The sequence below is a fragment of the Lissotriton vulgaris genome, chromosome 2_1 (assembly GCF_964263255.1).
Source record: "Lissotriton vulgaris chromosome 2_1, aLisVul1.2, whole genome shotgun sequence".
Lineage (NCBI taxonomy): Eukaryota > Metazoa > Chordata > Amphibia > Caudata > Salamandridae > Lissotriton > Lissotriton vulgaris.
This window is the reverse complement of record NC_141687.1, coordinates 542,772,277-542,798,300: the sequence shown is the minus strand read 5'-3', so window position 1 is coordinate 542,798,300 and position 26,024 is coordinate 542,772,277. Positions and strand designations below refer to the sequence as shown.

The 26,024-nt window shown below is 46.1% G+C and overlaps 1 protein-coding gene across 1 annotated transcript in view; it reads left to right on the top strand.

Moving 5' to 3' along the window:
- UBE2G2 (ubiquitin conjugating enzyme E2 G2) overlaps nt 1-20,613 on the top strand; it is a 401,614-nt gene extending 381,001 nt beyond the window's left edge. The window contains exon 6 of the mRNA XM_086955512.1: nt 18,167-20,613. Within this exon, the coding sequence (XP_086811638.1) occupies nt 18,167-18,279 (113 nt within the window). The 3' untranslated portion in view covers nt 18,280-20,613. The remainder of the gene's footprint in view (nt 1-18,166) is intronic.
- The last annotated feature ends 5,411 nt before the right edge of the window (nt 20,614-26,024 follow it).

The window sequence follows — 26,024 nt, the reverse complement described above, 5'->3', positions numbered from 1 at the left end:
AGGATAACCATCTGGGCCAGGAGTCGTTCCTTTTGTTAAGGTATTTAAGGCAGTGAATAATTCATTAAGAGATAAGCCTGGTTCAAGATCAGAAAGATGAAGGTGAGAATTGGAAGGAGTAGGAAGTTTATTTAGATACTCTTGGATGAGAGAAGAGGAAGAAAGAGAATCAGGGGTATAAAGATCCTTATAAAAGAGTTTAAATTCATTGAGAATGTCTTGATCTTTATGCAAAAGGGAGCCATTTGGAGAGTAAATAGAATTGATTAGAGTATGGTCCTTATTTGTTTTGAGATAATTCGCCAAGAGCTTGCCTGCTTTATTACGACCACCGTAGTAGCGAGCGCTACAAAGGAGGAGTATTGAGGACGCATTATCAGTTGTAATTTTGTTAAAGACTAGTTTAGCACGTATCAATTATGGTGAAACCGGATCCATCGAAGAGGTAAACAAAATCTATAATAAAGCCTCTTGTAGTAGCTTTAGAAGAATCCGATATGATATGGGGGGAGCAATTGAGGGTCACTGTTCAGGTCAAAAAATTAATTTGCGAAAAGAAGAAGAGAAAAGAGGGTCCGGAAGAAGAGAGTATTTGAGTGTTTTTGTATTAGAGCATGGGATTGTATGTGTGCTTGTGCGTGTGGATGTTTCGGTGTGTTTCTATATGTGCGCCCTCTGTTCGCGTATGAGTGTGTGTGCGCACATTGGTGTGTGCTTGTGCATGTCTGTGTGTGTGTGGGTGTTCATGTATTTGTGTATACGTCCTTGGGTATTTTTGTTCTGGAGCATGTGATTGTATGTGTGCTTGTGTTTTTGTTTTTTTATAGTATCTGTATGTGCGTTTGTGCGTGAATATGAGAGTGAGCGCATTTGTTTGTGCATGTCTGTGCATGTGATGGTGTTTGCGTGTGAATATATTTGGGTGTTTTTGTATTAGAGCATGTGATTTTATGTGTGCTTGTGTGTTTCTGGCTATGTGCTTGTCTGTGTGCGCCAGTGCGCATATGAGAGTGTGTGCTCACATTGGTGTGTGCTTGTGCATGTCTGTGCGTGCACGCTGGATTTGTTATTTTCTGGCGGACGCTGTCCTTGATATTGACTTTAACTGCCTGATTCCTAACCTTAGGATGGCCTCCAGTGTACAGTACAGTCCCCTGCCTGGCCCCAAGATGGCTTCGATATTGGTCCCCTACACGTTGTTTTACTTCCCTGGGACAACAATTGGACATTGACCAGACCTTGAGCCTATCCCCTAACCTGCCTACACATCAGGACTTGGTACCTGCAGAACTTACCCCAGACTGTGGAGACCTAGCGATTTGGCTGATGCCCGGTGGAGCTACCATATAGCTAAAGAGGAGATGGTTTGTGGACTCCCCCTCCCTGCCGTTACCTCCCAGCCATACCTTGGGCAGATTTTCCCCTCGTCTGTACGTCCTGTCTTCCTCCTACCCCTTTACCGTATCCCCTTACCCTTCCTGCTCCATTCACCTTGTCCCCTATGTTCTTTAAATGCTTTCCTTGATACTTCTGTAACTTTTAACTGATGTAATTTGTAATATTATTGTCCCTCATGTATAGCGCTCTGATTCCATCGGGTCTAGCCAGCGCTTTATAATAACTCAATTAAATTTGTTCCCATTTAGTACTCTTTCTCCCTTTGTCTACCTCCCTAGCTCCTATCCACTCTCCCCTGAATCTCTCACCTTTCCTGCTAGTCTGCCTAGCCCCCTGTCCTTTGTGCCCTTTGACTAAGCACTCCTTCTCCCCTTGTTGGGGAAAGATCCAATATTTATACTCTGGAGTCTCAGCGTACCCACTGAGAAAGTCCGCTGCGCCAAGGGAGCAATTCACAGCTGAGGTATGGTATGGCAGCCCTTGCCAAAGCACTCCCTCTCCCCTTTTTGGGGAAGGATCTAGTATGTAGGCCTTGGAGTCTCAGACCCCTCTGAGAGAGTCCACTGCGTAATGGGAGCCTCACGCAACAGAGATTAGGAAGTGATACCACTTATCCTGGGATCACAGCTTACTGGACTTTGGACGTTGCTTTGACTCATCTACCGGTTTGTGTCCCTGTTGCCCTTTTCCCTCCTCTTTCCATGCGATGTCCTTCACCATCCCCTCCTTTTTCCTGCCTTCATTACCTGTCTACTTCCCCAGCTCCTTCCCCCTCCCCTGAATCTTTCCCCTTGCCTGCTTTTCCCCTTACGTATTTGTGCCTAGTTTTTATCTTGACCTTACAAGTAACTATGTGGCCATGCTCTAATAACTGTGTAACCTTTGTAACAATGTAACCTGTAACTATGATCTGATGCTCATGGAAAGTACTCTGATACCTCCGGGTCTAGCCAGCGCTATATAAAAACTTTAAAATAAAATAAATTAATTAATTAAAACGCCAGCGGGAGGACCTGGAATGCGGAGGGAGAAAATCAAAATCTGTTACAATTGGGGCATGGTCAGAGATGATAATAGGTTCAATAGAGGAAGATAATAGGTTTTGAGATAAAGATTGAGAAAGAAAGAGGCGGGAAAGGGAGTTGTGAGGAGGAAAATAAGAAAAGTCAAGAGTGTCTGGGTGGGAAAGTCTCCAAGAATCTACAAGGTGTGCTTGAGAGATAGTGATGAGAAAATGTTTGTGAGTTTTGTGAGGAACAAAGTGAACTTGAGACTGGCGGTCGAGAAATGGGTCTATAACTTGGTTGCAATCTCATCCTAAAATGAAGAGACATCTCTAAATTGAATACATTTCTGCATAATCAGAGGCCAAAAGGAAAAATCAGGGTGTGTAGGTCCGTAAATATTAAAAACAGTTAAGGAAACATTATTAATTAACAACTTCGCTAACAACCATCTACCTTCTGTATCAATCTCTTGCGATATAACTTAATTCAAATTCTTGTGGCATAAAATTATAACACCATTTTTCTTGTTGGTAGAGGGAGAGAATAAAACTGAACCCACCCAGCCTCTTTTTAATTTTAACGCTTCAATTTCTGTGAGGTGGGTCGCTTGTAAGAGAACCAAATCAGGGTTATAAGAGGTGAGATGGGAAAGAATTCTCTGTCTTATAATTCGGTAAATAAAACCTTTCACATTCCAGGAGATAACTCTGAATGTAAAATCATTAAAAATATATACAGAACAAAATTTGCAATAATATAAAAATGAAATAAGAAACAAATGGGAAAGAAGGAAAGAAAACAGAAGAAGGAGGAAGGAAGATCAAGTAGGAGTAAAGAAGGATAAGAAGAGATAGTATATGTCCAAGCGATCATGGGAAGAGAAAGGAGGGAAAGAAAGGAGGATAAAAGAAAGAGCAAGAAGAGAAGACAGTACATGTCAACAAGCGATATCAATTGAAAAAGTGAACAAGAATAGAGTAAAAAAAGAGAATGGTTGAAGACTGTAATACATACCTTTTGAAGGGGCACAAGAGGTAGTGTGTGGGAGGTGGCGACACATAGAAGAAGATGACACAACCAACCTGGGAGAGCGTACCACAACGGGGAGCCAGATGAGACAAATATGAAACTGAGAGAGGATTGTATCAAGAGAAAACATCTGCAAAAGAGTGAGAGGAGAAATAATTTACATGAAGGATTAAAAGAACATATTATTAAATAACAACCATCAACAAACTGTGGAGGAAAACATTAGCATTAGACCAAACAAGGTGAGACAAAGCCTGCCAGCAATAAATGAAAAAGTCACAGAGTGTAGGACGGTGAAGAAGAGAGGTCCGGAAGTTTCCATAGAAGAAGTGGAATGTGGAAGGATACATTTCTTCAGGTCAGCTGGATCATCAAAAGAGGAAGTGCTGTTTTGGTAGGTGACTTTGAACAGACCTGAATGGAAAAGTCTGTAATGTGCTGCAAGTGTACGTAATAATAAACTGAACAATAGCCAATACTGTTATCCACAATCCCTCTTATTTGTCACAGCACATCGAAATTAAACCAGATATGGGTACAAGACTTAAAATTCAGTCTGAATATTTTATTTTTTTATTTTTTCACTTTAAATACATTTGTTGGTTAGTTTATACCATTTGTACAATTTATCTAATCCCTACAAACAACAGACATAAAACACTCTATACAATAAATGGTGAAAAAAACTGTACACATTCCAAAACATTTGTTACTCCCAATCAGTCAGCACATCGCACATTCAAACCTTCACTCTCACACCCATGAAAACGAACTATTTACAAAGTGAATACATATACACATAACCATAGACAATACATTTTTAGATGCTTGTTTTTCTGAATAATTATATATATTTTTTAGAGATCTTATGGCGTACAGACTAGCGGTCTACGTGTTTCGAACTTCTAATTGGTTGGGAGTTCTCATCAGGACCTCGCAGCTCTTATCGAAGAAGAGATTCATGAATCAACCAGACGTGAAACAGTTTGACCCACACCTTGTGGGCAACTCTGGGGGATGAATTATATGCAAGGACTTTGTAACGATGTCTCTTCTGATTGTTGTTGCAGATTCACGGTTTAACCTTCCTCGTGTAGTCTCGATGCGCGTCTCTGTCACCGGTGCATGCTGCATGAAACCAGCTGTGCAAGTGTACGTAAGGCAGGACGAAGATCAAGAAATTCTTTCCGTTGTTTGGCTGTTGCCTGAGACACATCTTGCGAGATGAAAAGTTTAGAGCCTAACCAAGCAAGCTACTTCTTGTGTTTGGCTGTGGTTAACACTTGTAGTAAGTCTGTAAAAATAAGGAGATCACACCCCTCGGTTTCGAAGGACCAGCCGATGAGGATAGACGAGGGCCTAACCTGTGAGCATGTTGAATGCTGAGCGTTGTAGAAGCAGGAAGGTCCAGAAGTTTTATGGGGAAAGTATTGACAAATTGAATGAGCCCATTACCCTCCAAGCCTTCAAGAAGGCCATACAGACGTAGATTATTGCATCTGTTTCTATTTTCAAGATCCCCCACTGATTTCTTTAGCAAAGAGACATCCCTCTCAAAAGTAGATAGTTTAGTGGAGAGATTCTGTAAGTCATTGACTTGATTTTCCACAGTAGTGATACGAGATTCCATAGACGCCCATTTAGTGTCCAACAACTGTAGACATGAGTTAGTCTCTTCAATGAATGGACGCAAGGCGCAAATTTCTTCAAAGACCATGTCTACGGAAACCGGATAAGCAGGTTTCGGTGGAGAGGGAGGGCCTTGTTTGAGGTGCTTGTTGGCAGAAGTAGGGGTCTGCAAGCTGGTTGAAGACTTAGATGGAATCGAAGAATTTGAAGACCCAGATTGTGCGATTGTAATACCACCCTTGAGCGCAGAGTCAGTATGACAGGATTCCAAAGCAGGGGCGTGGGCCGGGTATCTCCTGCTAGTAATAAGTAACTTCTTACTCTTACCCATATAGTGGAGGAGTAATAGACTTTAGTGAAGCAAGGAAGAAACCACCAGCGCACAACCCCAGCGATTTAGAGAAACTGCACGACACAGTGTAATCAAATAATTAAAATGCTGCGGAGCTAAAGAAAGCTTAGTTACGCCTAAGTAGACAGGTAACTCTTGTTTGAACCAAAGTCAACACAAAGGGATGTATTTGAGAAAAATGAAGAGGTACAACCTGAATGAGGTACATCCAAAAATTGCTGAGCAACACAGCGCTAGTAAGGTCACCTCTGGTCACATAGAAGAATAATTATGTCCAAGATAGTAAGGTTTGCATCATGTTGTAGTAAGAGTCAGTTTGTAAAAAATAGTACCTGGGGTGGGTGAAAATTCCATCATGAAGGAAAACAAAATGGCGGCTGTAGCAGGGTTGTAGAGAAATTATCGTTTTCCGGAAGAAAGAGGTGCAAATAATGCAGAAAAAAGGAAGTGAACCGATCAGAGGCTCTTCCGAATCATGAGGCTCTCCATTTCACGTGATTGGAGTTGTTAGAACCACGGAAATCAGCACGGCATTCCCCGCGATACAGAGCTCCTGGGTCAGGCGGCCATCGTACTCGGTGCTCGTGCTGGTCCCCCCCGCCTCCCCCACACCTCGGTGAGAAGTATTATATGTAGTAGTTTTACAGTGACCAAAGAAACATGGAAAAAACAAAAAGAAACGTGGAAAGAGGTAACGTCATGGGGAGAGGCTAGAGTGTTTGTGTAAGGGTGCACTAATAAGGGACAATGGTAAAAATAGAATTAAAAAAAGGGCAGGAGGAATAAGAGAGAATTGTTTAAATAGGGAAGAAAAACATCATAAAATTTGCCAGTTTCGCGAGTAGTAACAATTTTGTGTGTAGTAACAATCACAACACAGTGATATTATATTATGCCAGTTGGCTAATCAACAGGTTGTACAATCACTTGGTATCCAGTTTATCGTATTCACCATTTTGGTCAAAAGTGGCCCCCTAAAGTAATAGGTTTATGCACCATCATTAAGTAATAGCATTGAGAGAGAAAGAACATCATATAATTACATTGCATTTCTTTTAAACAATTTACTTTATACAATAAGGATAGCAAATATCATACATCCCAGAGATTTAACAGAAAGATTATAATGTGAGTATGATCATTGTTATTGCTGAAGGGTTATTGAGAGTAATAGAGAAGTTAAGCACACTTAGCAGGGAATCAGCAGTGGTCATGCGATGTGTGTAGAGAAATCAAAATGAGACAAAGTTTGAAAGACCAACTGTATGAATGGGCGGTACCCTAGGCGCCATTTGAAAGAAGTGCCGGCTGGGCAACAGAGATTAAGTTAGTGCATCCGCTAGTTAGTATCTGGCCCAATGCTAGATTGCCCATTCCGAAAAGGACCAAGTCTAAGGACCAAATAGGGAGCAGAGGGCATAGGGCATTGAGTTGAGCAAAAGAATGAGCCAAGGCTTGTCCGCAAACACAGAAGTGTCTCGAGGCACATCCAAAGACACGTTGTCCCCTATTACTACGCATTTGTACAAACGCCCTAACCTCTCACCATGAGATTATCTTTCCAAGTTTCATCTAGTTTTTTCCATGTTTCTTTGGTCACCATTCACATTCTCTGTCTTACCCCACCTGATACCTGCACTAAAATTTGTAGGCCTTGAAAAAGCCCGCAGCCTGTCGGCCACCGGGCGAAACACGTGTCAGCTGTTTCTCTTCATTTTGTTTGAATGTATCTCAGGATTAAGAAATAAAACGGCAAATTATGCACTGAAAAGGAATTTGGGAATCCTTATCCGGGATATTAATATTGATCATTTGGCACAGACCTCATCCCAGGTCAAATTTCTTCTTCCACAAAAGTGGCTCTTGTGTGTAGCCATTTGGGAGGCGTGTGCCAACCGCAATATTTGGGTTCTGACTTTTGGCGTGAATCCTAGCATCATCCACCCATTGCCTACAAAATACATTATGTAGTAGTTTTACAATCAAGAAATTACAAAAATGGGGCGTGGCTTGGATGCCGAGGAAGTAGGCAGCGTGAGCTCGGAGCTCCGCGCCCGATCCCGGCTAGCATCGTGGAAAACGGCACGTAATCCGGCGGCCAAGAACGCTCTGGTGGGCGAGAACATCGGTGGGGCAACGGGACCCCAGGGCTGCAGAAAAAAGCCGCTTTACAGCTTGGAAATCCGAGCAGAAGCCGATGAGGATAGACGAGGGCCTAACCTGTGAGCATGTTGAATGCTGAGCGTTGTAGAAGCAGGAAGGTCCAGAAGTTTTATGGGGAAAGTATTGGCAAATTGGATGAGCCCATTACCCTCCAAGCCTTCAAGAAGGCCATACAGACGTAGATTATTGCATCTGTTTCTATTTTCAAGACCCCCCACTGATTTCTTTAGCAAAGAGACATCCCTCTCAAAAGTAGATAGTTTAGTGGAGAGATTCTGTAAGTCATTGACTTGATTTTCCACAGTAGTGATACGAGATTCCATAGACGCCCATTTAGTGTCCAACAACTGTAGACATGAGTTAGTCTCTTCAATGAATGGACGCAAGGCGCAAATTTCTTCAAAGACCATGTCTACGGAAACCGGATAAGCAGGTTTCGGTGGAGAGGGAGGGCCTTGTTTGAGGTGCTTGTTGGCAGAAGTAGGGGTCTGCAAGCTGGTTGAAGACTTAGATGGAATCGAAGAATTTGAAGACCCAGATTGTGCGATTGTAATACCACCCTTGAGCGCAGAGTCAGTATGACAGGATTCCAAAGCAGGGGCGTGGGCCGGGTATCTCCTGCTAGTAATAAGTAACTTCTTACTCTTACCCATATAGTGGAGGAGTAATAGACTTTAGTGAAGCAAGGAAGAAACCACCAGCGCACAACCCCAGCGATTTAGAGAAACTGCACGACACAGTGTAATCAAATAATTAAAATGCTGCGGAGCTAAAGAAAGCTTAGTTACGCCTAAGTAGACAGGTAACTCTTGTTTGAACCAAAGTCAACACAAAGGGATGTATTTGAGAAAAATGAAGAGGTACAACCTGAATGAGGTACATCCAAAAATTGCTGAGCAACACAGCGCTAGTAAGGTCACCTCTGGTCACATAGAAGAATAATTATGTCCAAGATAGTAAGGTTTGCATCATGTTGTAGTAAGAGTCAGTTTGTAAAAAATAGTACCTGGGGTGGGTGAAAATTCCATCATGAAGGAAAACAAAATGGCGGCTGTAGCAGGGTTGTAGAGAAATTATCGTTTTCCGGAAGAAAGAGGTGCAAATAATGCAGAAAAAAGGAAGTGAACCGATCAGAGGCTCTTCCGAATCATGAGGCTCTCCATTTCACGTGATTGGAGTTGTTAGAACCACGGAAATCAGCACGGCATTCCCCGCGATACAGAGCTCCTGGGTCAGGCGGCCATCGTACTCGGTGCTCGTGCTGGTCCCCCCCGCCTCCCCCACCCCTCGGAGAGAAGTATTATATGTAGTAGTTTTACAGTGACCAAAGAAACATGGAAAAAACAAAAAGAAACGTGGAAAGAGGTAACGTCATGGGGAGAGGCTAGAGTGTTTGTGTAAGGGTGCACTAATAAGGGACAATGGTAAAAATAGAATAAAAAAAAGGGCAGGAGGAATAAGAGAGAATTGTTTAAATAGGGAAGAAAATCATCATAAAATTTGCCAGTTTCGCGAGTAGTAACAATTTTGTGTGTAGTAACAATCACAACACAGTGATATTATATTATGCCAGTTGGCTAATCAACAGGTTGTACAATCACTTGGTATCCAGTTTATCGTATTCACCATTTTGGTCAAAAGTGGCCCCCTAAAGTAATAGGTTTATGCACCATCATTAAGTAATAGCATTGAGAGAGAAAGAACATCATATAATTACATTGCATTTCTTTTAAACAATTTACTTTATACAATAAGGATAGCAAATATCATACATCCCAGAGATTTAACAGAAAGATTATAATGTGAGTATGATCATTGTTATTGCTGAAGGGTTATTGAGAGTAATAGAGAAGTTAAGCACACTTAGCAGGGAATCAGCAGTGGTCATGCGATGTGTGTAGAGAAATCGAAATGAGACAAAGTTTGAAAGACCAACTCTATGAATGGGCGGTACCCTAGGCGCCATTTGAAAGAAGTGCCGGCTGGGCAACAGAGATTAAGTTAGTGCATCCGCTAGTTAGTATCTGGCCCAATGCTAGATTGCCCATTCCGAAAAGGACCAAGTCTAAGGACCAAATAGGGAGCAGAGGGCATAGGGCATTGAGTTGAGCAAAAGAATGAGCCAAGGCTTGTCCGCAAACACAGAAGTGTCTCGAGGCACATCCAAAGACACGTTGTCCCCTATTACTACGCATTTGTACAAACGCCCTAACCTCTCCCCATGAGATTATCTTTCCACGTTTCATCTAGTTTTTTCCATGTTTCTTTGGTCACCATTCACATTCTCTGTCTTACCCCACCTGATACCTGCACTAAAATTTGTAGGCCTTGAAAAAGCCCGCAGCCTGTCGGCCACCGGGCGAAACACGTGTCAGCTGTTTCTCTTCATTTTGTTTGAATGTATCTCAGGATTAAGAAATAAAACGGCAAATTATGCACTGAAAAGGAATTTGGGAATCCTTATCCGGGATATTATTATTGATCATTTGGCACAGACCTCATCCCAGGTCAAATTTCTTCTTCCACAAAAGTGGCTCTTATGTGTAGCCATTTGGGAGGCGTGTGCCAACCGCAATATTTGGGTTCTGACTTTTGGCGTGAATCCTAGCATCATCCACCCATTGCCTACAAAATACATTATGTAGTAGTTTTACAATCAAGAAATTAAAAAAATGGGGCGTGGCTTGGATGCCGAGGAAGTAGGCAGCGTGAGCTCGGAGCTCCGCGCCCGATCCCGGCTAGCATCGTGGAAAACGGCACGTAATCCGGCGGCCAAGAACGCTCTGGTGGGCGAGAACATCGGTGGGGCAACGGGACCCCAGGGCTGCAGAAAAAAGCCGCTTTACAGCTTGGAAATCCGAGCAGAAGCACTGTCCGATGAGTGTGAGGAGTCGTCCCAAGATGGCGGTCTGAAACCGAGCTGGCGCACCTGAATGCTGCGGAGACCCAGCGTCCTACTCCACGGGTGCACCATCAACACACGGGGCGCCGCCGGAGGTCGTGCTGAGTAGCTGTGGTAGCGGAGACAGCGGATAGAACCCCATCACGTTCGCCGGGAGGCACTGGGCGGTGGCTGCCGAGCCTCTTCGGAAGCAAGAGTAAGATGGCGGCGGACCCGGGAGAAGATAGCTGAGTGACCGGCTACGCGAGTGAACTGATGAGGTCGGGAGAGATCGGAGCGCTGCACGGAACGCTGGCGAGTGAAGGGGTTCCTTGTAGGCAGTGAAGAAGCGACCTAACCAGCGAGGCACATCCGAGGTGCAGCCAGGAACCTGGAGACACCGACATTTGCGCACAGCGCGAGCCCATAGATAGCGCGAGGTCGGACAAGCATAGCACTACAAGATCTTGGAGCCCTGAGAGGAGTGCACGCTCTGTGGGATAGGGGATACCGGTAGCCCTGTGTCTGAGCGGGTGAAGGATTGGAGCCCCCCCTCTACAGCGGGCGACGTGGGCGGCCGGTGAACGATCTCACCGGGGTCGCGGGAGAAACAACACTGAAACGCAGGCCAGTGGCACTTGGGAGAGGCTGTGGAGGCGGTTGGAGGTAAGCGGGGACTCCCGAACATGAAAGGTGGAGCTGCATGGGAGTCGAGTGCCCGCGATTGGCAGTATTGGAGCTGGTGGGTCTGAGGGGCTGAGAGTGCCGAGCAGAGGGCAGTGGACACACTCAAGCAAAGGCCCCAGGGAGCATCTGAGAGGAGCGCGGCGATGGGCTGGTAGAGGTAGCGCGGCCCCTATTCCCTGGCCGGACGTGGTCACAGCAAAGCTTGAAGAGGAGGCAAAGGGTGTAGCAGCTGGCTAGCCCCGAACGGATAGGACTGCTGCGATAAGAAGCCACCCTTGATCTGGCTGGCCCTAGGCAAAGTGCGCTGATTGGAGGCTGGGACGGTGGGGACTAACAGACCTCGGAGCCTGGAATCTGTGGGGCCACCGGGAGTTGGTAACTGAACAGCTGAGCCCTCACCTGGCACCGCAGAGAGAGCGCCCCCACTTTTTGAGTCATCAAGGACAGAGGCCGCCGCCATCCGATTCAGGCGCGATGGGGAAGACGAAAGGAAAAGGGGACGGAGCCGCAAGCTCGGAGATAACAGATGGTACGGAACAAGGCCCTACAGAATTACAGCAAATGCGAGACCGTTTTTTGAAATCTATCACGGCTACGAAGGAAGCTCTACGACAAGACATAGCTCAAGTCGCAACAGGGTTGGGACTCCTACGCGCGGATCACGATAAATTGAAGGATAGAGTCAAGAGCACGGAGGTCGCCCTGCAAGAGATAGTACCTGCACATAAATCTATCGAAGGGCGCTTGGGGGACGCGCTAGACCGTATACTGGCGCTGGAACAGCGAGCGGAGGACGCAGAAAATCGCAGTAGGCGTAATAACGTACGCTTGGTCGGCCTTCTGGAGAAAAAAGAGGGTGGCGACATTGTGGGATTTCTGGACAATTGGTTGCGAACAGAAGTGGTGCCTGAAGGACTTTCACCTTTCTTCACGCTAGAGCGGGCGCACCGGGTCCCGGCCAGGCCTCCAGCCCCGGGCCTTCCGCCTCGTCCGGTGGTGATAAAGCTGTTACACTATAAGGACAAGGACTGGCTGCTGCAGAGGGCCAGGGAAGCGGGCCCCTTTCAGGTGGACAACAACAACGTAACCTTGTTCCCGGACTTCACCTTTGAAACGCAAAAACTGCGGGCCTCCTTCTTGTCTCTCAAGCGTGAGCTTCGGGTGGAGGGCATCAAGTATTCACTACTCTTTTCGGCCAAGCTACGAGTCATGGTAGATGGCAAAACACTTTTTTTCCCCACATCGGCGGATGCCTGGGCGTGGTGGGACACCTACAAGGCCGGAACGGACGGAGCACGAGTCAGGGCTGAGGAGGAGCAGCGGAGACATCCGATCAGGAAATCACAACGGCTCCAGAAGCGCAGGCAAAAGACTTAGAAGCCGACACCATCACAGATGGAGGAAGAGAGGAAGGCAGCGCTACAAGCGGTGGTGGACTTGTCGGGGACGGCGCGTACTCCATCCTGTAAGGGTTCGAACTCTGAGGACCAGGCCACTGGCTCGGAAACAGACCTCTCAGAATTTGGTGGTGCCAAGGGCCCAGTGGTGACACCCCAAACCTCGGAAGAAATTGTAGAAGCTTGAGAGGTACGGCATGCAGAACTGGTTTATGCGAAGACTATGAAGACTATGGGGGACCGGGCCTCCCAGATGCACACACTATGGAGCAGAAACCGGAGACTCGTGACTGATTATGGAGGGGTTGTGGGGCGGAGGGGACGGGATTGTGATAGCCACCCTCGGTGTTGTGTCACGCCCTATTGGCCCCTAAGGCCACCGTAGTGTAGACTGCGGAGTGAAGGGTTTGCGATTGGGTTAGTTGACCCATTTGTTGTAGTTTGGATGGGAGCTGCTTTTGTGAAGGTGGGTCCTGTTCTGGGGGGGGAGGATACCGAGATGTAGTTGGAGGTGCTCGAGGCGAGGGGGGGTGGGGTTTGGGGAACTGTTGCGTGGGGGGGGTGAATCGAGGGGAGAATGCCTTACGCGCCTGGGTGCAAACTGTTGGTATTGTTCGTTGGTTGGTGAGAGACTATGGCTAGAACTGGGGCGCTGAAATGTGTGACCTGGAATGTGCGGGGGCTGCACACTATGGCGAGAATACACAAGGTGCATGCTTACTTGGTCCGTAGAGGAGTTCAGATTGCACTATTGCAGGAAACACATCTGACTAAACAGGAGGGCATAGCGCTACAACGCAGGTGGAGAGGGCAACTATACTACACTACATACTCTGCCTTCGCACGAGGGGCGCTGATATGGATTCGGGCGGGGGTTCCCTTCCATGTGAACAGACAACTAATAGACCCAGAGGGCACATTCGTGGCCATAGACGGGAAACTCAGGGGTAGGGGCATAGTACTGTGCAGTGTGTACGCGCCTAATATTGATCAGTCAGCTTTTCTGATGAAACTCTCAGGCACACTGGCGAGTTACTTAGCAGGCCCTATCGTCATGGGAGGAGATTTCAATTCAGTGACGGACATCACATTAGACAGGTCCCACCCACCATTGAGAGCATCACCGGTGCATAGGCTAGCGAAGCGTAGGTTAGACTGGCAAGAGAGTTGGGAACTAGTGGACGCTTGGAGGGCATTACACCCCACAATGAGGGACTATTCATTTTACTCCAGTCTACACGATCTTCACGTCCGGCTGGACATGTTCCTGTGCTCCTCGCTCGTAACCTCTTCTGTGGCGAAGGCTGAATACTTGACCCGAACGCTGTCTGACCACAACCCCCTACTGTTGACACTTAACTGGATGACTGAGGTATCCCGAGTCCCGACCTGGCAATTGCGCCCAGACACCCTTGACGATTTACTGTTCAGGGAAGCTTTGGGAGAGAGAATTACACAGTACTTCGATGAGAATACTGACACTACATCCTCCAGGGCGATGGAATGGGATGCCTTCAAGGTTGTCATCAGGGGCCATTGTATAGGGGCCTATGCAGGAGTACGCAAAACGCTCTTGGACGACCTAGATAGGGCTGAGAGGGAGCTGCGAAAAGCTGAGATGGCGCGCCCTAATCATCCCGAGCTCCAAGAACTGGTTAGTAAGGACAAAGAGGCAGTGGCAGTGGAGATGGAAAGGCTGCAGAGCTTTGAGGGGGACAAAGCGGGAACAATGCTTGCCTGGCTAGCTAACCCGACTAGGCGTAGTCATCCGATCTTGGCGATCGAAGAAGAGGGGGGGGAACACCTACAATACCCAAGCTGAAATACTAGATAGGTTCCGGGAGTACTATGAAAGGTTGTACGAGAGCGGGACGGAAGGTCAGGAATACGAGACTGCCACCTTTTTGGAGGGACTGCAATTGCCGCGGCTGGAACGGGAACAAGCAGACGACCTGGGTAGAGACATTACACTTGGGGAGATAGGGAGCGCGGTGAATCAGATGGCCCGGAACAAAACCCCGGGGTTAGACGGCTTGCCCATAGAGTTTTACAGTAAATACTTGGCGAACTTAGCTCCGAGACTCCAGGCAGTCTACAATGAAGCTAGATCGAAAGGGAAGCTGCCTTGTTCCATGCGCGAAGCTCTAATGATCCAGCTGCTGAAACCAGGTAGGGAGAGTAAAAAAAATTCCTCCTATCGTCCGTTATCCATGCTGACGACCGACTATTAAATCCTGAGCAAAACATTGGCCGATAGATTGCTGAGCCACATGACGGAGCTGGTCCTTAGGGATCAACCCGGCTTCATCCCGGCGCGAAACACTACCATTAATATACGTAGACTGATACGGCTACTCGGGGACCCAATGTCGGGAGCAAGCATGCCTTTGGTGTTATCAATTGATATCGAGAAGGCCTTTGATAGTCTGGAATGGGACTACCTTTATAGGGTAATGCAGCGATTCGGCCTGGGGGATAGGTATATTGGCTGGACCAAAGTGTTATACACGTCGGCGACAGCACGAGTCAGGATAGGCTCCTTGATCTCAAGTCAGTATCAAGTGGGTCGTGGCACTAGGCAGGGGTGCTCGCTATCCCCTCTGCTGTTTGCACTAGCGATGGAGCCGTTTGCAGCGGAGGCACGGGCGGGGCGTTATTACAAAGGCCTAGTGTACCGGGGGAACCCACAGGCCATTTCGCTATACGCGGATGACCTTTTACTGTTTCTGGAGAACGCCGTTGAGGACCTGTAGGGGGCAGAAAGACTTCTAGAACTCTTCGGCAGGCTTTCAGGCTTAAAGGTTAACTGGGCCAAATCATGCTTATTACCGTTACGACAGGGGGGGGAGCGGCCTGGTAATCTCCGGTTACTCAAATGGGAACCTGCATGTCTGAAATACCTGGGAGTCTATATCTATCATTCGGCAGCGGCTTTGCTAGAGGGCAATGTAGGCCGATGTATCGGAGCATTGAAGGGAAGCATGACCTTCTGGGCCACTCTTCCGCTCTCGGTGACAGGCCGTATATCATTGATTAAAATGATAGCACTACCGCGTCTCCTTTACTATTTCCGCACGTTGCCGGTGTGGATTCCGGGCTCGATTTTTCGGCAGTTGAGATCTTTGTTGATATCCTTCTTATGGGGTGCAGGTAGACGCAGAATAGCATTAGATACGTTGCTTAGGCCCAAGGAAGAGGGAGGTATGGCAGTGCCGGATTTTGAGTTTTATTACTTGGCGGCTCAGTTGCAGGTCTTTACACAGGAGGTGGCGAGGGTGTTCCGCGGCCCGGAAATAGGGAGGGATGGGGACACCCCCAGGCATGTGCTTGCTTACATCACACTACAGCAGAAGCTACGCCTCAGAGATCTCACCACTGAGGAGCAGACATTTCGGCTTTGTTGGAATCGTGCGCGGAGGAGGGCAGGAATACGATGCATGTATGCACCTGAGATACCGTTGGGTATGGTGACAGCACTCCGCCACGGAGGTGACTTGTCACGTCTGCAGGGATGGGAGGATGCAGGGCTACAAATGTTGGGTGACTTATACGAGGATGGGGTTCTGCTCCCATTCCAGACCTTGCAAGATCGTTTCGATCTGCCGAGAGGAGACTATTTGATACATGCTGCGGTGGTCAGAGCCATGCAGGCGCATTGGGGAGAGGGATTACAGGAGCCCGCCACGTCCATGGCCTGCCAGTATACGATGATGGCAGCTGGCACTTTTAAGGCTGTGTCCTGTCTATACTCTCGAATGTTGCGAGAAACATTAAAGCCACTGCTGAAGCTGAAGGCCGGGTGGGAACGGGATCTCCAGATGGAGATTCCTGACACTACTTTGGCGCAGCTGCTGAAGCGAGCACGGAAGAGCACGAGAAATGCGAGGTTTCAACTGATTCATTTCTATATTATTCATAGGGCCTACCTCACTCCGGGGAAAATTGGGAAATACTTTGGAGTGGTTAATGCAGCTTGCCCCAGATGCAGCTTAGCGGAGGTGGATTTGGGACACATGTTATGGGATTATCAGCATTTACTAGACTACTTGCGGGAGATTGGAGAGGCATTGAACAACGCTACGGACAGGGAGCTGCAATACACTAAGGCGGTAGGAGTGTTACACTGGTTCCCGCATACACCTAAAAATAAGATAACTAGTAAATTTATAGATATGGGATTAATACTGGCTAAAAGAGAAATCACTAGGAATTGGAAATCAAAGAAAGGGCCCACATATAAGAGATGGTATACTGAGTGTTTCAAATGGGCGGCATGCAAAAGCACAATTAGATACCAACTAGCCCGACGCACTGCTGACGAAAGGGCGCTGGAAAGGGCGACAGCATGGGAAGCATTGGTACAAGCGCTTCGGGATGGCTCTGGGGAGGGAGATGAGGAACCCCCCGACTCAGAAACTGAAGAACCCACTAGCACACCAGGCACACAAGCTTTGTAAATGACAGGTTCCTCCTGACTGAGGTCATACACGTACACAGACTGCGATTCCAGGCGTAGATGTAGGCATTGGGTGAAGGGGAAGGGGGTGGAGGGAGTTGGGTAGTTTGGGGAGGGGCGGGTTTTGGGGGGTAGGGGAGAAACATGTAAAAGCAGACAGCAGAAATGATGGCAATAGACTTTACAATGCTCAGGAGCTGATGTGAGGGGCGAAGAATTGCTTGACGCCGCCCGACCTCCGGGTTGTGGGCATATTGGCCGTGTAGACAGATCGCCCGAGCTACTAACGTTTATTGTTTATGGCAAGGCAACGTGCTTATGAAAGTATCATGCCTGTACAATCTGGATCTGCAATAAAAACGATGTTAAAAAAAAAAAGAAAAAAAATTAAAAAATATTTGTGAGTGCGTTTTTCTGTATAATGTATTCATGAATTGAGCCGTACAAAAACAATGTATTTGTTGTTAAAAGCCCCATTCTGCCTTTGTTTGTGCTACATGTTTGTGAGTCTCATTTGTTAGTCAGTAGGCCCAGGAACCAAAATGTGCTGTAGGATAGTGATGACCTCATCGTTTCCACCCCTGGAATCAGCTCACAACTCATTTTAACCCCTCCCCTGCTGGTGACGGAACCACTCCGTCATCAGACGCGGTCGCGCAGTGCTGATGACGGAGCGGTTCCGTCACGGCCCGCTCGGCACGCCTACGCGGCGCGTATTCCGCGCCAGCGCTGAGCGTTCCATTGCGCAGGCGGGGCCATGACGGAACCGCTCCGTCATGAGCACAGCGCAACCGCGGCTGGTGATGGAGCGGTTCCGTCATCAGCATGCGCCCGCCGCTCGACCGCCCTCCCCCCTTAGCACTGCGGCGGAATAGCCGCCGCAGTGAAGGGGTTAAAGTAGCTTGGCTGTGTGATTTGCTTTAGTTTATTTGCATTCTGTCGGAGAACATTTTCCCTGCTGAGGATCAAACTGAAAGAGTACTTAAAGACCTCATGTAAAAAACACAATAATAGTTATAGCATAATTTCAGGCCACGGTTATGTCACTCGAACACTGCAAAAGAGGTATCTCTAGTTAGTTTATTGAGCTGATTGGGAACATCTTACTTTAAATTATAATCTGCTTGTTGCTCCAATGAAGTTGAATAAATGTTTTTCTTGATTCAGAGCCTAACGATGAGAGCGGCGCTAACGTGGATGCCTCGAAAATGTGGAGGGATGACCGCGAGCAGTTCAACAAAATCGCCAGTCAGATTGTGCAGAAGTCCCTTGGCCTCTGAGAAAAGAAAGCGGGGAATGAAGAAGCGTACATGTAACCTGCATGCACAGAGACAGACGGATGCACATACAGTGTTAATTCACTTCAACAGACGCCGTGGCCAGAGTATTTTGTGCTAGCACCAAAAACAAAAAAACACTTTGCTAAATCCTTCTCAGAGTTTGTGCTTTTGCTGGGTTCCTTTCTTTTGTGTGGGGTGTGGGTTTTTGTTCAATATGTAGTAAATTACATTCTCTAGGAATTATGTTGCCATGGAAAGGCGAGCTTCTTTCAGGAATATGATGTGTATATTTTTCTCTTTTTTTGCCATGACTGAATAGGAACATGCTAACTGTTCCTGTCCGAAGGTAAAGGACTAACTGCTTCCATGTTCCTCTGACAGTTACTTAAAGAGAGGTTGAGTAAGTAATATGGATTTGGTGTTTGGTAGAGCTGGTATTCACAGCCTGTACCGGTAAGTGGTAGAAGGAACAACAATGACAACATACACGGCCTCTACGGGTAGGTGGAAGTCAAAAAATATCCATTGCGAAAAGAATGTTTGACTCTCTTTTGGCTTGGGCCATTTGCTGAATCAGGTTTTTGTAGGCCGCCCAGCACAGTCACTGTTGAGGAAGGAAATAAATACATGATGTTAGGTTTTTGGGTGGACTTAGGCGCAGGTGTCTCTGAGCACTGGGAGTAACCAGGTGCCATTTTGCTGTGGGAACATTATTGAAGTACTGAGCACTGGTTTCAAAGTGTTCAATTATCACAGAAGCATTCATGTGTATATGTGAGCCTGTAGGTAGTGAAATAAAGCTGTAATTTCCCATCAAGTCCAGAAACTAATGAGCCCAAGGTTTAAAAGAAGGCCTTTTTTAACTCCCTTCTCAGAGTGGAGGAAAACGTGTCTTCATTCTAAGCATGTTTATTGAGAGGCTCAAAACAATCACCCTCTGTTCCCCCGATGTACCTATACATAGGGTGTGTATTTTACAGCCTTATTTTGAGCTCCTCTACTCATTGGGTTCATCTTACATATAGTTGTGGAAAAGTGTTTTATATGTAAATAGCATTATCACACTTCTGTTACTAAAATTTTCGACAGTCCTTTTTCCTTAAAGCTCAACAAGCAGTTTCTGGAGATGTTCTGCACAAAACAACTAATATATTGTTTGCTCCTCCTTTTTCTGTAGTCATGGTGATTCTCTTGATTGTTTGTCACAATGTCCTATATTTTCCCATTCTAATGATTAAAAAAAAAATTGTTGCCCTTTAACGATCGATTAAAAATAATAAGCTTGGATCTCAGTGCTTGGATACCCTCGTGGGTGATGCTATGCACTTTATTAATCCTATTTGAATGTTCTCTATTTTCTCGCATCTGTTAACAGGATTCTTTGAAGAATTACCTACTCCCATTTTATAAGCAAAGCTGGGATCCATTTACACACACTTTCTCGTTATAGCCATGACAAGCAGAAGGAACCTGCTTTGTGAAGCAATGGTGGTTAGAGAGAAAGATAGAATTGAACCGAAGAGGGGGCTCTATGTTCTAAAAAGGCATTTAGTAGTTTCTAAGATATTCTTTATATCGCGCTCTCACTCCAAAAACTGACATCAAATTATTGTTGTGCAACAGCAGTATGTGGTGGTGTGCATTCAATGTCCTACGTCCTATCTTCAAAGGAAGGGGCAGAGTAAGAACAAAATGCAGTTTGTCAGTTATAGAATCTACTCACTTTTAAACCGGTATTAGCCACGTCTGCAGTGTACGCTGCATTGAACCTCCTACTTTGTATTATAAATTGCCCATTTTGTAGAATAGAAGATGATTCTGCTGTTTTACTCTGTGAGGGGCAACCGCATGAATGTTCTGCCACTGCCATCACATCCAGAATTCGCAGACATGAGATGATACGTTTTGTGAGTCACCCCTTCTAAGCAAGCAATCTCTTTTTCAAGGCTGAAAAACAGGTCTTTAAAATACATATATTTTTATTGGGAGCAAGGAGAGCAAAATAAATGGTATTGTACCTGATTAGTATTACAAAGCAGAGGTACTTTTTGAAGGCAAAAGCATTCAGTGTATGTAATGCACATTTTGTGGTCTATTGTTACTATGGCTGAGATCTCGCATGTCCTGTAGTTTTATGCTCCCAACAGGTGTGCTTGTACACTCAACCTCACTTCCGGCTGAGGTCTTTCAGAAGGAAGAACTGGGAGAGGTTCCTCTAGTCAAAGTATTTTACTCCTGTCTATTTATTCTAAGTTGGTCTGCGTTTCTTTCTGGTGCAGCATAACCTCCTGTTTGCAAATAAAGTGATGTAAATATAATTTCTGCTCATGTAAAGGCATTGTTGTCATTCTTTCATTTGTTGATGGCATGTTCAGTGTAGAATGTCATGTCTTGGGCATTTGAGCTCTTTGTCCGGAATGTAAGATGTTCTGAATGAGGAAACAGGTTTGACAGAGGCCAGTTGTACAGGATTGTTAATATAATGTTTTACTAGCTTTTACCACCGTGACTTAGTTACCCCAACAAGCTTAGATTAAGATCTTCTTCTGATCTCGTTTGATGCGCACCCTGGCCCACCACTTGCCTCTGGTGTAAGTCATTGCACCCAAACTACATCACCTGCAATCCTGTGGCCACTACTGTAGCCCATTAACAGCCCTAAGCCTCTTCCCATCTCGGATGCTGCATTACCCAGCCTGCCCGTTCTCGTATATCACCCTGTAGTTCTTCTGGGCCTTAGATCACTAGATCCTTTACTCAGCTGCAGCTGGGTGCCATCTTTGGCCTGTAGCCCACCAGCAGACCTGTCTTAGCCCACCAGCAGAACAACAGTGATTCCGTGTCCGGTGCATCTTTGCCTTCTTTTCCCCTTTGAGTTTGGGTATCAAACTTGCACTTCCCTTGTACCTTACTGACATAACAGATTTAATTAAACTGAAACGTTACCTAAACATTTGAAATAAATTAATAGAAAGGTCAATAAACTGATACATTGGAATGGTACAAGACGACAGATTGACAGTAGTCCATTGTAAAAGCACAAAGAAAGGCAGCTAAAATTCGGTTGATGCAATAAAAGATCAAATTGCTTTTATGCCAGCGCATAGAGCTTCACTTGACTGGAAACCACATAAAGAAACAACTTGCAGGCCTGTCAGAATTGCCAATGGTCCCCTACATCAGTTACCAATGGCATTACAATTAGTAACCCAATATATAGTGTCCTAAAACTCCAGTTAGTGGCAAGCAGAACAAGCCAGGCTTACGTCATTTACTATATCTTCACAAAATATTCCAAACAAAGTCACATAAATCCTCTCTTTTCTCAAGGAGACCTCTACATTAAAATCCACTTCTAATGTCAAGATGTTCAACCTGGGTCGCTCACATCGCATCTTTTTTAATGCTTCCTCACTTGCCGCAACATTCCTCAGAGATCTTCTATTCAAAATGAATGTGTTACTACTTATCTTCTGACAAAAGTGGTGCTGATATCAAGGATACGCCTCTAGAGTAGCTAATGTCATTCCCTCAAATGAGGCCAATCCAGTAATGTGACCAACCTTGTTAAGGATCACAAACCCCACCATTGGACCATCACAAGTCTGCAGTTCCACATCTACTTGATCGCTTTAGTCTATATACCCTTCTACCACAGCTTAGGCTCACAAAGGCCAACTGACACCATCCAAATCCACATGCAGATTCAATATGAGTCTGGATTATATCAAGATGCTCCAGAAAGCTTGCCCCACGCCCAACAACCAATGCACTGATGTTTGCCCTGTCTCGGCACATACAAAACAAATATTTTGCTTCTAGGTCTGCAGCATGTGTCCTCAATGTTGATTTGTACATTGCAGCTCAGCTGAGTGTCACCAAAAGCAACTTTTCTCACCCAAGACGTGTATGTGAGGGATCTCTTCCTCTGGGAAATAATAGTCTGTTCGAGGCATATGAGCTGCAGATTCTACACTTTGCATTAGATCGCCACCTGGGGTTGTGCTTGGATGATTGCATATTGTTGTCATCTTGGAAGAAGTCTTTGTAGTTACGAGATAGGTGACTCCTCCCTTGGACGATAGTGCGCATGGGCATCAGCTCCACCCCTAGATTGTTTTTTCCGCCACCGGGTTCGGATGAAACTTTTCCGCTCCGGTTCGAAATATACTTTTCAAGTACTTCGACGCGTAAAGATTTCTTCAACTTTCGATACCAATAAACATAGACTAGACTTCGTCAGCTCCATTCCGGTCGTCGACGTGGACCGTTGGGCCTACACATTATGTGAGGCCTACACCTCAAGGAAAGGACGCCATTCAAAAGATGCCCTGAGTGTGGAGAAAAATTTCCACACAGTGACCATCACGAGGTCCGTAACCTGTGCCTATCGCCAGATCACGACGAACCAAGCTGCACAGCCTGTGCATCCTTTAGACTGAAAAAGACCATTCGGGATCGGAGGGCCCATCGCCGCGACTTGCAGAGATCAGCACCGAAACCAGTGGATATCTTCAACGAAGGTCCATGTGTCCCGTAGGAAGATTCCGATGATCTCCAGATCGTATCCGAGGCAGATGACTCCATACCTTCGGGTCAACACATGAGTACCACTGCACCTACCCCAGCCCAAACACCAAAATAAGGGCAAATGTCAACACTCTGCCTGCGGGGCCCACTCGAGACCGAAAAAACACATCGAAAAGCCCTTCCATCGAGCCCGGCTCCGAAGAAAATAATGAAGCCTTCCGGTAGCTCCATACCGAGCAAACCGCAAGTGCCAATACCACCTGCTCCTTCGGCACCGAAGCAAAAAAAAGTCCCGCTTCCCAAAGACACTCCGAAACCGTCGATTCCGAGAGACAAAGCGGCTCCGAAAACAACGAAGCCTGTTTCCGATACCCCGAAAACAGCTTCACCTCCGAGGCCAATACCCTCGATTTCTGAAACAAACAAAGCCTGCTTTCGATCCTTCCAAGTCCACGAAAAAAAGGCTTCAACTCCAAAGACAATACCTTTGGTGCCAAAATATACGCAAAGGACTCAACATCGGCTCCTAAGGCTAAAGACAAGATACAAACAGGTTCAGAACCGAAAAGATCTGCGCCGAAGGCTGTGCCTCAAGAAGAGGAGCTTTCCCAACCAGATCCTTTTACAAAAAGGATCTACATTGATCCAGAAACAGGACATGTTTCCACCACACCGCGCAGGAAGGGGAAGTCAGATATAGCACCCACACCTCCAGAGCCTGTCGAGAAGGACTCTGCCACATCTCCTATGCACCCTTCTTCTCCTGTATCTCCTTCTCCTGCTCTTCCTTTAAACATTTCACCTCAAAATTCTCCTACTCATTCTCCGCAACATACACCTGCTCAGGATGCTGATGATGATGAGTATAGCATGGGGGGAGGGAGAGACCCAGATGACCCTTTTCCCTACCCAACAGGTTCACTAGACTGGGAGTATCCAAACTCACAGGATGTACCAGATATTCCTGACCCACATATATATCCATCTAAACCTTCTCCTCCAGAAGACAATATTGGGTTCGGACACTTAATTAATAGGGCTGCCATCTATCACAATGTCACCATGCTTTCAGATGAGGCAGAGGACGATTTTTTACTATACACTTTTGAACACTCCCAAAAATCTGTGCAAATGCTGCCAATGATTAAAGAAGTCATTAAGCATGCACCAGAAGTGTTTAAAGATCCTGTAAGAGCTAGAATCATAAACCCAAGGATAGAGAAAAAGTACAGAGCAGCTCCTGGGGATCCTGCCTACATTAAAGGACAGCTACCCTTAGACTCCCTAGTAGTTTCAAACGCTAGGAAAAGAGCAAATTCCCAAACATCAGGTGAAGCACCACCTCCTGATAAAGAATCAAAGATCATAGATGCTTCAAGAAAAAGAATAGCTGCGCAAGCTAGCAATACATGGCGCATCGCTAACACACAAGCCCTCCTCGCAAGATACAACAGGGCTTACTATGATCAGCTAGAGAAGCTCTTACAACATCTAACTGACCAATATAAGGCACAAGCAGATGACCTCATACAAGAGGGTAAGCTTATATCAAATGGCTCAATTAAATGCGCACTAGATGTAGCAGACACTGCATCCAGAGCAATAAACACCAGTGTCCTCCTTAGACGTCACGCGTGGCAACGCATTTCAGGATTTAAGCAAGAGGTGCAAACTACTATCTTAAATCAACCATTCAACCAACAACAACTGTTTGGTCCAGAGGTAGACACAGCACTGGAAAAATTGAAAAAAGACACTGACACAGTCAAGTCTATGGGAGCTCTGCAGTCCACCCAAGCAAGAGGCTCCTTTCGTCGCTCCTTCTACAGAGGAGGCCCCAAACTAGCTGGAGCAGACAATTTGGCTTCCTTTAAAACAAATACACAAACATCCTCTAATAAAGGATACTTTAGAGGGGCCTACAGAGGTAACAACAACAAGTGAAGAGGTCAAGGGAAATAACAATAATCAAACCTCTCCCAACACAAAACTGTGACTTCCTTCTACTCACCCAACAATATTCCACTCCTGTAGGGGACAGACTAACACAGTTCCTACCTGTCTGGAATTCCATCACAACAGACAAGTGCGTAAGACAAATTATCCAGTATGGTTACTGCCTAGAGCTTACAGCTACCCCTCCAGATATACCACCCAGACAGCGTCCAATGTCCACAGAACATCTAACGCTGCTCCAACAAGAGTTTCTCTCATTGCTGCAAAAAAATGCAAGAGAGCTAGTCCTGTTAGAACATCAAGAAACAGGGGTTTACTCACTCTATTTCCTAATACCCAAAAAGGACGGAACACTAAGACCAATTCCAGACCTATGGCCTCTCAATCTTTATATACACTCAGATCATTTTCACATGATCACTTTACAACAAGTGCTCCCATTGTTGCAACAAAGCGATTTAATAACCATATTAGACCTCAAGGACTCCTGCTACCACATTTCCATACATCCTTCTCACAGGAAGTATCTCAGATTTGTACTAGAAGGACAACACTATCAGTTCAAAGTCCTTCCATTCGGGGTCACAACTGCACCACGAGTGTTTACAAAGTGCCTAGCAGTTGCAGCAGCGCATCTCAGAAGACAACATATCCACGGCTTCCCATACTTAGACGATTGGCTCATAAAAGCCAAGTCATTCAATCAGTGTGTCCAACACACATCTCAAACAATTCAAACACTGTCCAATTTGGGGTTTACATTCAACTACACCAAGGCACATCTCCTGCCCTCTCATGTACATCAATACCTAGGGGCTACCATAAACACCAATACAGCTCTAGCTTATCCCAGTCCAACAAGGATACAGAGCGTTCAAGCCTTAGTTACCAGGTTTCAAAACCAACGCTCTCTCCCAGCCAGAGTGTTCATGCTATTAATAGGCATGATGGCATCATGCATTTTTATTGTACCATATGCAAGACTGCAAATGCGCCCATTGCAGGAATGTCTAGCACATCAGTGGAATCAGGCACAAGGACAACTAACAGACCTGGTGTTGGTGGACAGCCGCACACATCGCTCTCTGCAGTGGTGGAACACCAAAACTTGGCCAAAGGGCGGCCGTTCCTCGAGCCAGTTCCACAGATAGTACTGACAACAGAGGCATCCCTGACAGGATGGGGAGCCCATCTGCTCCACCACACAACTCAGGGAAGATGGATCGCTCAACAAAAGGTGCTTAACATCAATCACCTAG